At 35.2% G+C, this 13,115-nt stretch overlaps 1 protein-coding gene across 5 annotated transcripts in view; it reads right to left on the bottom strand.

Moving 5' to 3' along the window:
* The window catches only part of LOC107753050 (microtubule-associated protein 4-like), a 71,997-nt gene that overhangs the window by 40,500 nt on the left and 18,382 nt on the right, over positions 1–13,115 (bottom strand). For all 5 annotated transcript variants that reach the window (XM_016569156.1, XM_016569157.1, XM_016569159.1 and 2 more), the window contains 2 exons: positions 1,790–1,858; positions 373–459 (listed from right to left, as the gene is read on the bottom strand). In XM_016569156.1, the coding sequence (XP_016424642.1) occupies positions 373–459; positions 1,790–1,858 (156 nt within the window). The remainder of the gene's footprint in view (positions 1–372; positions 460–1,789; positions 1,859–13,115) is intronic.

Raw genomic sequence — 13,115 nt, 5'->3', positions numbered from 1 at the left:
TATATATATATATATATATATATATTAATAAGAATAATAAATTATAATATTACTGTAAATATTACTGCTAAAACTACTACTGCTACAACTATATTTTTATTAATACAAATATTTATAAAATATTTAATAATAAAAAGACTTAGATGATTCTACAGTAGAAGATTCTAATTTAAAAACTATGCATTAATAGTATTAAAACTATTTATTAAATATATTATTATCATCATCATCATCATCATCATTATTATATAAAATAAATATAAATGTATAACAATTCACCACCTTCAATATAACATTTCTGGCAAATTGCAAACTATGATTGGGGCTGGAATGATCCCAGAGGTTTTGGACTCTCATTATGAGTGCGATCACCTGTGAACGCTGCCATCGGGCTGCTGTCCATCGTCTGCGGAGGGCTGGACTGTGAGCTCCACTGAGCAGGAAAAGCAGACACTGAGTCTAGAGAGAGACAGAGTTGAGTTCAGAGATGAACAACAGGGCGTGTCGTACGAGTGCACAGATGCTGCGCTGCATTTCAATGAGAGAAGAGAAGTGACGAGTGTTTTCTAAGAGGCTGTGCAGAGACAAAACAAGACGCCACAAGAAGCTGGTTATTACTAGTGAAAGCAAACAGACAGATGTAAATGTTCATGCTCATGTCATTTATCAAAGAACACAGCAACAGTCAGCCAGTACTTGTGCTCCTGTGATTCACCTGCTGGACCAAAAAAAAAAAAAGAGGTGAAAAATCCCACAGAAGCGCATTGGAGGAGGACTAGAAGATCGCAGGCACTCTAGACAGGAAGAAAACACATGGCATCCTGTCCTATCATCATGTCAGCTAGTTTCAAAACATAATTTTAGTAAGAAATAGTCTGTTCACTGTTAACCCGATGCATATTGCACACAAAACTGGAAAACACTTTCTCCATCTGGCTGATTTTGGCTGACTTCTGTGAGTAACAACAACAGATACAATGAACTTAACACTGGATTTACATTTACATTCATTCATTTAGGAGACACTTTTATCCAAAGCAACTTACAAAGCGATGCATGCTAAAGGAAGCAATTTATTGCCATGTCATAAAATCTTTAAAAGATGTTCAGAATTTAATTTCAGGCAGCAGGTAAACTATAAATTCACCGGTAAAATCAGTTCTGAGTTATGGTTGGAAAAAAAAATTTTTTAATGTTTTTTTTTAAATAATAAAATAACTTATTTTATTTTAGCTAGTTGCCAAGACAACATTTCTCATTTTTCTTTAGCTCAACTAAAACAGACAACAAAATGACAGAAAATTACTAAAACTTCAAAAAAAAAAGAAAAAAACTAAAAAAGTGAAAACAGAAAATCTAAAAAATAAATTTCATTCAAATTAACAAAAATATATTATTATTAAAGTTATATTTTTTTTGGTAAATAAAAATGAATAAAACGATACAGAAAAAAACTAATAAAACTTTACACACACATAAAACTAAAATCTAATTCATTAACAAAAACAAAAAATAAATCAATGACACTAAAATAAAACTCTGCATGTACATAAATTCTGATCCAATTATGTCTGTGTTGTTTGTGGAGTCTGTCGCACTACTATTTGACTATGTTTTCCATGCTGGTCTATTATTGCCATTTAATCTATTTCACAAAATAATCCTGCCTTTAAATGACAAAAACAAAGCATTAGTCAGACAGTCTCTTCTTGACTACAGTAATCTGCATTGTGGATCTTCTTAGCTCTGGTAACGCCGAGTCTACGATTAAAGTGGAAACTGAACCCACCTGATAGTAAGTCTGTCCCAAACGTCTGATGTGGCGTCTCTTTCCGTGGGGTCAGCGGATTCATGGTGCCTGTAAAACAAACATGAAATGATCTTTCCGCTCTGATTACAGACTCTAAATCCATGCCTTCAACTCACCTGCTCCATTTCAAACACACAGCACGCTATTTCCATGCACACGTGAACACACAGCCCGATTCGGGTAAAGCGCAGAGCTCCAGCGGGTCTCTGACTGGCACGCTGTGAGCTCATGGTCCCGTCTGGGAGGGGAACCTCCTGACTCAATCCAGGCCGGCAGCCTGATCCGAAGTGGCGGTTCTGGACTCCCACAAACCCCCTCCTCAGACGGGCCGGCGGCTCAGAGCGGCTGACGCTGAAAAGACTCGACAGGAGCGAAGCCAAAGTCACCGCGGCTCTGTGAGGACCACGAACCCAAACGGAGCAGCGTTTGGTCCGGACCTCCGGGTGGGATGCTGTCGAAGGGTTAGAGGGGGTTCAGTTCGGTTTACCCGCTGTCTGTGCTCTCGAGCCAAAATCAAGACAGTCATGAGGCAGATCTCACCCACAGACATCACAAGCCACGTTAACTGCATGAAATAAATCAGCCAATCACTGTATCTGTGCACAAAATCAGAATGACAGCTTCTTTGCAAAAGGGAAAATGCATCATTTACTGACCCTCATGTCTTTCCAAAACTGTATAAGTTCCTTAATTTCATGGAACACATGAAATCTAGGTAATTGGGGTAAGAATTGATTTACAAGGCTGCATTAAATTGATCAGAAGTGCCAGTAAAGACATTTATAATGTTACAAAAGATTTCTATTTAAAATGAATGATGATCTTTTGAACTTTCTATTCATCTGTGAATCCTGAAAAATAAAATGCATCACAGTTTCCACAAAAATATTGTGCAGCACAACTGTGTTCAACATTGATAATAATCAGAAATGTTTCTTGAGCAGCAAATCAGCATATTAGAATGATTTCTGAAGATCATGTGACACTGAAGACTGGAGGAATGATGCTGAAAATACAGCTGCGCATCACAGAAATAAATTATATTTTAATATATATTAACATAGAAAACAGCTATTTTAAATTGCAATAATATTTCGCATTTTCGACTGTATTTTAGATCAAATAAATGCAGCCTTTGTGAGCAGAAGAGACTCTTTCAGAAACATTTAAAAATCTCACCGGCCCCCAAACTTCAATTTAAACATGCAACACATTTGCATCATTGACACAAAAACATCTCTGATTTGCACACTGAATATGTACAATAGAGAATGATGTTCTGGAAAGAGATGCATGCTGCATATTCAGAGGAAAACAACTCATTCTGTCAGCTCTGGTTTATAAAAACTAACCCTGTCGTTTCTGTTGAGCCGGTCAAGCCTTTAACCATAACCATGTCTGTTCGCTCAGTTTAATTCATCGGATGATAGTATTTACATAAACTGCTCACTTTAGACAAAACTAGATGCTGTAGAGAACTAAATATGTCACAAGTGTGAGACAATTAATGTGTTCCTCTAAATAAATGACCAGCATAAATGAGTTCACTGTTGCCTCAAAAGTCTCAGCCAGTAGTGAAGAGGTGTTTTGGTAGGTTAAGGTGAGTTATGACCCCGTCACCAGTCTGTCTGATGGCCGAGAGCATGCTGGGAAATCAACAACTGGCGCGGTGTGGAAGCTGTACACAATCCAGAACGAGACGTGAGAGAGCAAAAGAGGGAAAGATGCCAAAAACTCATGGCCGTCTCACGTAGAACTGTCTAGTTGATGGAGGCTGCTTGACTTTGAAGAGTGCAGTTAACTAACCACTCGCTTACTAACACGTCAACGGAGTGAATGATTACAAGGAATGCTTCTTTTCAACTCGATGTCTATGAACAGCATCTCTATGCATGATGTTGATCTCCACAGACGGTAATAAGCACGTCTCAGTGTTTACACTAATGCGCTTTTAATGGAAGCTCCACAGGCAACAGGAATATGAATTATTTGGAAATATTTTGGTAGCTATTTTAGGACTTCCATTATTTGTATATTTAATTTCATTTTGAAATTATTCAAAATATTATCCATGATAATGAACAGCATGTGGGCCATAGACAATAGGTTGAAAATAACCCAGAACATTATTATTATTATTATTATTATTGATATTAATATTGATGTATGTTTTTATTTATTATAAATAATAAGAAGAAATGCTATTGTTAATTAAAAATCATTAAATACTATTAAAAACTAAACACTAACATATTTATATTTTTTATATATTTAAATATAAGATATTATTATTATCATCATCATTATATGAAAAAACAAATATATAAATAACAAATTTTTATAGATTAATAAAAGTATTTTTAAAATGTCATTAACAAGTTTTTTTATTATTATTATTAAAATATATAAATACAATATAAATTTAAATATATTAGTATTTTATAGTATTTTCTCCATTAACAACAGAATTTATTATTATTAAAATATATAAATAGAATATAAGTTTAAATATAGATTAATAAAAGTATTTTTAAAATGTCATTAACAACAGTTTATTATTATTATTAAAATACATAAATACAATATAAGTTTAAATACATTAGTATTTAGTATTTGATAGTATTTTCTCCATTAACAACAGAATTTATTATTATTATTATTATTATTAAAAAAACTGTGAGACATGAACAAAGACAAAACAATATTACTGGTTGTGTCCACAGAATGCTAGATGAATTTAGCCATTTTATGTGTTATAAAACTGTTTATTTGAAGCTGTATTTTTGTGTGTGTGTTTATTTTTGATGTCTTTGCCCGAGTTTGAACCTTCACCCGCAGTATGCTTCTGATATATTTTTGTGGACAGCGATTCTGTCTCTTTTCTCGTTTCGGTGTCTGTGTGCCTCCAATAAATATAGATTAATAAAAGTATTTTTAAAATGTCATTAACAACAGTTTATTATTATTATTAAAATACATAAATACAATATAAGTTTAAATACATTAGTATTTAGTATTTGATAGTATTTTCTCCATTAACAACAGAATTTATTATTATTATTATTATTATTAAAAAAACTGTGAGACATGAACAAAGACAAAACAATATTACTGGTTGTGTCCACAGAATGCTAGATGAATTTAGCCATTTTATGTGTTATAAAACTGTTTATTTGAAGCTGTATTTTTGTGTGTGTGTTTATTTTTGATGTCTTTGCCCCGAGTTTGAACCTTCACCCGCAGTATGCTTCTGATATATTTTTGTGGACAGCGATTCTGTCTCTTTTCGGTGTCTGTGTGCCTCCAATCCTCCCATGGGCCACACAGACCCCATCTATTTTTACGACTTTGCCAATGAGGCGGCGCGCAGAAATGTTCTGCATCTCATGACACGTTTGCCAGAGGAAGCAGAGCAATGACACAGAGTCTGGAGACTCATGACTGACTTTCTGTTCAGGTCTGCCACAGGATCGCATTTGTATCACTCTCATCACCTGCGGACAAAACGACTTGGCGCTAAGAAATGATTTAATACTGTGATAAATGTATCGTACAGTAGCACTGTGGCCACCAATCTGGACCGGATGCAAAGACAGAACAGGGTTATTTATGATTATTATGCAAAATGCTAATGACACCAAAAACTGCTTCGTATCTCAGTGTGACCCTTAATAGAAATGTGCAAAACTAAAAAATATCAGACTGAGCAATCACATTTCATTGCACAAAACTATCAGAGTGTTCACAAAAAGATGAAGAACTACAGATTATGCATAATAAAGGGAATTGCTCACAGCATGCTGAGAAGAACTGCCTCGAGAATTATTGTTGAAATCAAGACAAAGATGATGATGACAAGAAGGAAAAACAAGAACAAGAATATGATGAGGAAGCAGATGAAAAGGAAGAGGAGGAAGATGAAAATCAACAAAAATATCAAGAAGCAGCAGAAGAAGAGGAAGAAGAAGATGAGAAAGAGGATGAGGAAAAAAAAAAGAGGAAGACGACAATGATGATGATGATAAGGACATAAATTACAAGGAAGAGGAAGATGAAGAATTACAAAAAAACAAAATATAAGGAAGGTGCAGAAGTGGAAGAGGAAGACGATGAGGAAGAGGAGGAATAACAACAATAACAAAAACAAGAAGAGGATGAATAAGATGAGGAAGAGGAGGAAGAAGAAAATGAGGAAAAGTGGGATGATGACGATGAGGAAGAACAATGAAAACAGAGGGAAAAGAAAAGATGAGGAAGTAGATGAGGAAGAAGAAGAAGAGGGAGATGAGAAAGATGATAAGGACGTACACGACAAAGAAGAGGAAGATGAAGATTCACAAAAATAATGAAAAACAAGATGATGAGGAAGAGGAAGATGAGGAAGGAGGAGGAATTGCAACAATAACAAAAACAAGAAGAGGAAAAGAAGAGGAAGAGGAGGATGAAAACAATGACGAAGAACAACAATAAAAACAAAAACAAGAGGAAAAATAAGATGAGGAAGAATAAGATAAAGAAAAGGAGAAACAAGATAATTAGGGAGAGGAGGAAGATGTCACTGAGGAAGAGGAGGATGAAGATGATGAGGAAGAACAACAATAAAAACAAAAACAAGAGGAAGAAGAAAATGAGGTATAAAAAGAGGACAAAAATAATGAGGCAGAAGAGGAAGAATAATAACAACAACAACAAAAACAAGATGAAGATGGTGAAGAAAAAATACCAAAAAAACATGAACATGAGAAAGAGGAAGAGGAGGAAAAAATGAAGATGGTCAAGACAGTAGACTAAACTCTTATTTCAGAAGAAAGGAAGAGCATTGAGGGAAACCCTGCTTTCCATGATACACTCCCTTGAATAATATAAAAACAAACAGGTTTGGACTTGAACAGAGCGAGATCTAGTGAACACGGTAAACACGGTAATGAGGAAGACGAGTGTGTGTGTGTGTGTGTGTCCTCAGTCTGACCCCACAGAAGCTCTGAGACGCTCCTCATCTGCCCTCCACCGCAGGAGGCCCAAAACCGCTGCTCCATCAGTGCTAACGGCTTACACGTGATTTAAACACATCACAAATCTCCAAAAGACCAATCCTAAGAATGAGGAGGCAGGGAAAAGCACCTCTGCAGACGGGATTAAGGGAAACGGACATCAGCAGAACTGACCTCAGTTCAGATTAGACTCAACGAAAACAACTAATGCTGAATTAAGAGCTGCGAGACGAGACGAGAAAGCTGTAGAGCTTTACTCACATATTACTGCAAATACTGAACCAGATCAACAAACACTCGCACCTACCGAAATTATTGAACCGTATATTTACTTTCAGCAGTGTTTTTTCAGAGAATGACCCATTTTTGACAAACATCTGCAATCACATTTAAACTTAATTGGTTATCAGCTCTCTGTAAAAAATAAATAAATAAATATATATATATATATACTGTATACTAGGGATGCACCGATGTATCAGCCGCCAATATTTATCGGCCGATTTTTCCTCAATTTACAACCAATTTACAACGATGGTGTATAATGTCTGTTGCATAATCCTAGCGCTGCTGTCTGCACTTTAATGCTAATCAAATAACAAAAGACAAAAGATCGCACACTATTCTTGACTAAATAACTTTTGTAACTTTCATAAGTGCAGCGGACCTCATCTGAATGATGACCAAAACTATATATATATGAACAATACAGTATATATATATTTTTTACATATAGTATTTTATTATACATGTATAATAATTACATATAAATAAAATTCTAAAATGAATACTAAATATTACATATTAGAAAATATAACAAAATACTATAAAATATACACACCACCCTTCTAAACTTTGGGGTCAGTAAGATTTTTATTTTTTTTAAATGACCAATGTTTGCACTAATATTTCAACTTCATCAGTTACCAGTTCTTTGTTAAAACACATAGTAGTAATAATAATAATAATACATTATTTGCATATACTGTGTGTATGAATAATAAAGTACAAGTTATATTTTATGTAATCTAAAAACCTAAAATAAATACTAAATACTACATATTAAAAAATAATAAAATACTGTAAAATAAAATTTATACAAACTATCATTCTCTTTTTTTAAAGAAATTAATACTTTTATTCAGCAAGGATGCATTAAATTGATCAAAAGTGACAGTGAAGACATTTATAATGTTACAAAAGATTTCTATTTCAAATCAATTTCAACTCGTCAAGGAATCCTAAAATAAAATGTATTACGGTTTCCATAAAATATGAAGCCGCACAACTGTTTTCAACATTGATAATCAGAAATGTTTATTGAGCAGCAAATTAGAATGATAATTATAATTAGAAACATTTTTTAAAAATCTTACTGATATTTGTATATGTATATATTATGCATTGAAATGTATTGTGATACCTTGTTGTCAGCATTACGCTCTGCCGACAAAACATTAAAAACTTGCCTTTCTAAAACAAAACGCGTGATTGATTGTGCAGTGGGCACAGCTGGATGAGAGATGGACTCAGAGGTTCCCGTCCTCTGGAGAATCACGGACACAACGGCTCCAGATCGAGCACATCTGCTGCGGGGCCATCCAGCCCTAAAACAGACTCAAGTAGGCCAGGCTGACCCATATAGAGCTCCCGCAGGAGCCACTGCCACAGAGACGCCGCTCAAACACACGCGTTACTGGAGCTGCTGGAGTCATGACGAGGAGAAAAAACCAACGAAAAGATTAGAATTAACATATTGACTTTCCTTTGTCTGTGAAACACAAAAAGTGCTTTTTTCTCCATACAGTGAAAGTCAATGGGGTCCAATGCTATTCTTCTATTTTTAAGTGAACTATCCCTTTAATACGCAGCCATTTGTCAAATTCCCCAGAAAGTTTAACATTGTGATTGTGTTTCTCTATTAAAACAGTGATGTGGTAACGTGAACATCCCGGCCAGCCATACAAGACGTTCATCCAAAATGTCTCCAAAATCAATACTGTAACAAATAACCAGATTTCCAAGTACAAGGACAGACAGTTTAGACAGTCAGATACAGTCGATAAAAACTTTATTAACTGCGTGGACACTAGAAAAATCTACACGTACATCAGACGTAATAAAGACTACAGCAGCCAGCATGTGTGTAAGTGGAGGAAGAAGCAACAGCAGCGTGTTTGAAGCCTTTCTTGGTTTCTGGTTAAACAGTCACATCGTAAGACTCAGGGTTAAATGAGATCTGCTTTAAGTGCAATTTCAATCAATCCATCTCTAAAGATGCAGCGTGTGATTTCTGAGTTGCAAAGCGTTTCAGCTGCATAGAAGTATTATTATATAATTCTATAATATTATATTCTACAATATTTTACATACAATAAAAGACCAAGGGCAGGTGGGGGAAATTAAAATAAAATAAAACAAATTTTTGGTACTGCTAGTGTTGCAAAAAATGGCACACCTCACCTTTAAAAATGCACTTTTGCAAGCAGAGAGATCCTATGAATATAATGCATGAAATAAACACATTTTAATAGTGTGGGTCAGAAAAAGGTTTCTGTGAGTTCATTAAAACCACATAGAAGACTAGAAAAACAGACAAATCAATCAATCATTAAAAACACATGCACTTGTTAAAAACAAACGTACAGCTGAAAGAAAGAGCTGTGTAAAGGAAACACATCAGCTAAAAAAAAACAACAACTGAGTGCATCGTCAGGCCTGAAATAAACAAACTCTTCTACTGAAAACTACATACCTACATCAAATGGCTTTAATGACACAAACATCTGAAGTTTCAACATTTTTAGTCAATTTTCTGGCCTTAGACAGATTATATAAACGCTGCTGAGACTGCGACAGGCTGCCAGTGTGTGTGTGTGTGTGTGTGTGTGTGTGTGTGTGATGAACTTTGGCAGCTGAGCTCTCAAAGTAGTGAGCTTTAACATAGCCAGACACGAGTTCATATGCATATGTTTGTGTGCAGGATGCATCTTACTATATAATCAAATGCAGCAATGAAAACACAACACGTCTCTTTGGGCGACTGCTGTATGATGATAAACAAAGCTGTGTGCATCAGAACTCGTATGACATACAGACGGTGCATGTTTACAGGTTATCAAGTGATTATCACAAGTAATAAAGTCTCTCTAGGATATTAAGACAAAAACAGACTTAAAGCCAACATGAAATTACATTCACAAACCACATACTTCTGCACTGTGATGCATTTTGGGCTGAAACAGGATATTCAGAGTCAGACAGTGATATTTAACTATCAATGAGATATTGTTGTTTTGTTTTTATTAATATTTTCAGTTTATTTATTCCATTTTTTAAGTTGTAGTAATTTTCTTGTGCTTTTTTATTTTATGTCTGTATAGTTTTTATGAATTAAAAATTTAGTTATTTTAGTAGATACGATTCAAACTAATTAAAATAAGAAATCTAGCTGAAATAATAAAATAAAATGTATATATTTTTTAAATATTTCATTTGAGCTAATGTTTACATAAAATAAACATTACCTGAAAAATTAATTTCAATATTATTTTATTCTAGTAACAAAAATGTTTTTGTATTTAGGTTTTAGTTAACTATAATAACCCTCTTCTCTCTATTTGATATTATTGCTGTCACATTTATCACATTAACTAACATTAATTAATTCACTGACACTACAGCAGCCTAAAAAAAATTACTAAACAAATAGTTTATATGAAAAAAAATTTTTTTTTTTATGTGCTCTGATAAAATATTCACAATAAGACTAGAAATGTGCAAAGTAAATGGGGTTAATTGTCATTTCATGTTGACTTTAACTGGTGAAATGTGCATGAGAAAGAAGAAAGGCCTGACAGTGAGACGGTAAACAGATCGTGTGTGTGTGTGTGTATGTCCGCGGTCTGTCGTCACCAGATATATCAACTCTCACTCTGAGCTACCGTTCCCTCAAAAGATCCCGTTTCCCATGAGCCTACGGAGGGATTTTTGGAGCGTCCCGCGGCCGCTGATGCTGCTGTACAGTGTGGCTGAGATGACTTTGCCGAAGAGGAAGAGGAAAAATGTCTTTAAATGAGAGGCTGGAGTGTGTCTGACAACCAGACAGTGTTCCAAAACCTAGTGAGCCGCCTACATAGTCAGCATTGTAAGGCATCATAGTGTGCTCCCGAATTAATGGCTGGTCTAAAAAGTCAGGCGACATGATTTTGCTGCCTTTTAAGACACTTTTATTAAAAATGAATATTAATAAAACTCTTTAATTAAAAATTGATAACTTTTGCTCAATTTATCAGTCCCATATGTTTGTGTTTTGAGTATCACATTATTAGAAAAACACATTTTACCCAATATCATACCCAATTTTTGTGTCCCATGTGTTTGTGAATTGAGTATCATATTATTAGTAAAATGCATATTTTATCCAAAATTTTACCCAACTTTTGCGTTCCATGTTTTTATGCACTTTGAGTAACACATTATCAGAAAAATGCATATTTTACACAATGTTTAATATAGTTTTTGAATGCCATGTTTTGTATCACTTTATTAGTAAAATGCATATTTTATACAATATTTTACCCAACTTTTGTGTTCCATGATTTTATGCATTTTGAGTAACGCATTATCAGAAAAATGCATATTTTACCCAACAACACTTTACCTGATTTCTGTGTTAAAATCAGCCAGACATGTCACGAGTAGGGTTGGGTATCGAGAACCGGTTCCTATTTGGAAAATCACTCACTGCTTATTACTGAATCACTTTTGTAGCTTTAATAATAATAATAATAATGTTTATTTAATTCACAGTGTGAAAACCAAGCAGTTTTTTTTTTTTTTTTAGATTTAATTATTCAATATCTGTAGCATTTACTTGAATGCTACTTGAATGTTAAGAATTTACTTGAATGTTAAATAAATGTTATTTAGTTAAATATTGAGTTGGCAGTAGTGATTATAGCCTAAATGTGCCAGGAATAAAAGGTAGGCTAATTTTTGTAAATATTTTAATCTGAACCGAGATTTAATAAGAACCGGATTCTACATGCAGAATCAGAATTGATAAAAGTGAAACTGTACTCAATGCTAGTCGCAATGGTTTAATAAAACTGAACATGTCCTGTGTGAACGACCCCTTAGTAGGCAGCAGCCTATGCAGACAGCAGCTCACTAGGGTTTGGAATCAGGGTTTTCTCCGTCTCTCAACACATCCCAAGTCCTTAAGCAGGGTGTAAAGCTGAGGCTTTTGAAGGTGGTGTCAGGAATGGGTTTTCCAGAAGGTTCAGCGGCGTGAGCGAGAGGAGAAGAAGAGGCATCGAGACGCAGCCGCAGCCACGAGCAGAAGATCTAGTCGTCTGAAGCGAGACACGGGGCGGAAACAGACACGACGCAGGGCAGAAACACACAGCAGACGGGAAGAGAACAACAGCGCTGGTTAGTACTTCACACCTGTCAATCATTCTGTCTCATCAGCCTCGTCGCATGCAGCATGCACGGCCCCGCCCACAAATATGCAAAGAAATAAATAAATGAAGACGCATTTAAAAATGGCTCTATTCCCTGGACATCTGCGTCGGCTGCAGCTCACAGATCTATATTCTCTGCCCTACTTACTTCCTGCAAGAACAGCAAAGAGAAACTTTCTATAATCATGATGAATGTTTAGAAATCCAGAGCTCATGCAGGAGCTCAATCCAGCACAACAGTGCCATCTTAAGGACAGTCAATAAAACACATCATGCATTAATAGAGCAAAGCTGGGTGTTAATTGTTATTTTTATTAGGCATTAAATGTTTTGTCAATAATCAATAATGCACTTGAGGCATGCTATTTTTCGGTCTTGCCCATCATGAAGCCATACAGTGAAAGCACATATTAGTAACTGATGGTCATTGTGTGAGCTGCAGTGACTCCAGCGTCCAGACGAAGCATCTTTGTTCATCAGCATGCAATGACAGTCTGACTCGCCCCGTCTGAAGCATTTTGCTCTTGTGTGCTGAGAGCTGAGAATAAATGCTTACTGTCATGCGTGTGTGTGTGAGAATGGAGGCAAATAAAGCAAACGCTAAACCTACAAGAGCAAAAACGCTGTGAGCTGAAATCAAGACATGGAGACGACATGCACCGTCATGTATGACAGATAACAAACAGCCAAAAACAAAAAAACAGACGTCTTTACAAGCAATTCATTACTTATCAGACTGAAAAGCCTTCACTTCACCGACTGAAACGGGAGGTGAAGACCCTAAATCTGGATTATAGTTAACGGAAACTAAAAAAAAAAAAAAATGACACATATACATACATACAT

The sequence above is a fragment of the Sinocyclocheilus rhinocerous genome, unplaced genomic scaffold, assembly GCF_001515625.1.
Source record: "Sinocyclocheilus rhinocerous isolate Xijiao unplaced genomic scaffold, SAMN03320098_v1.1 scaffold1493, whole genome shotgun sequence".
In the NCBI taxonomy this organism is placed as follows: Eukaryota; Metazoa; Chordata; class Actinopteri; order Cypriniformes; family Cyprinidae; genus Sinocyclocheilus; species Sinocyclocheilus rhinocerous.
The sequence above is the reverse complement of the archived record's forward strand: the minus strand, read 5'-3'. Positions and strand labels throughout refer to the sequence as shown.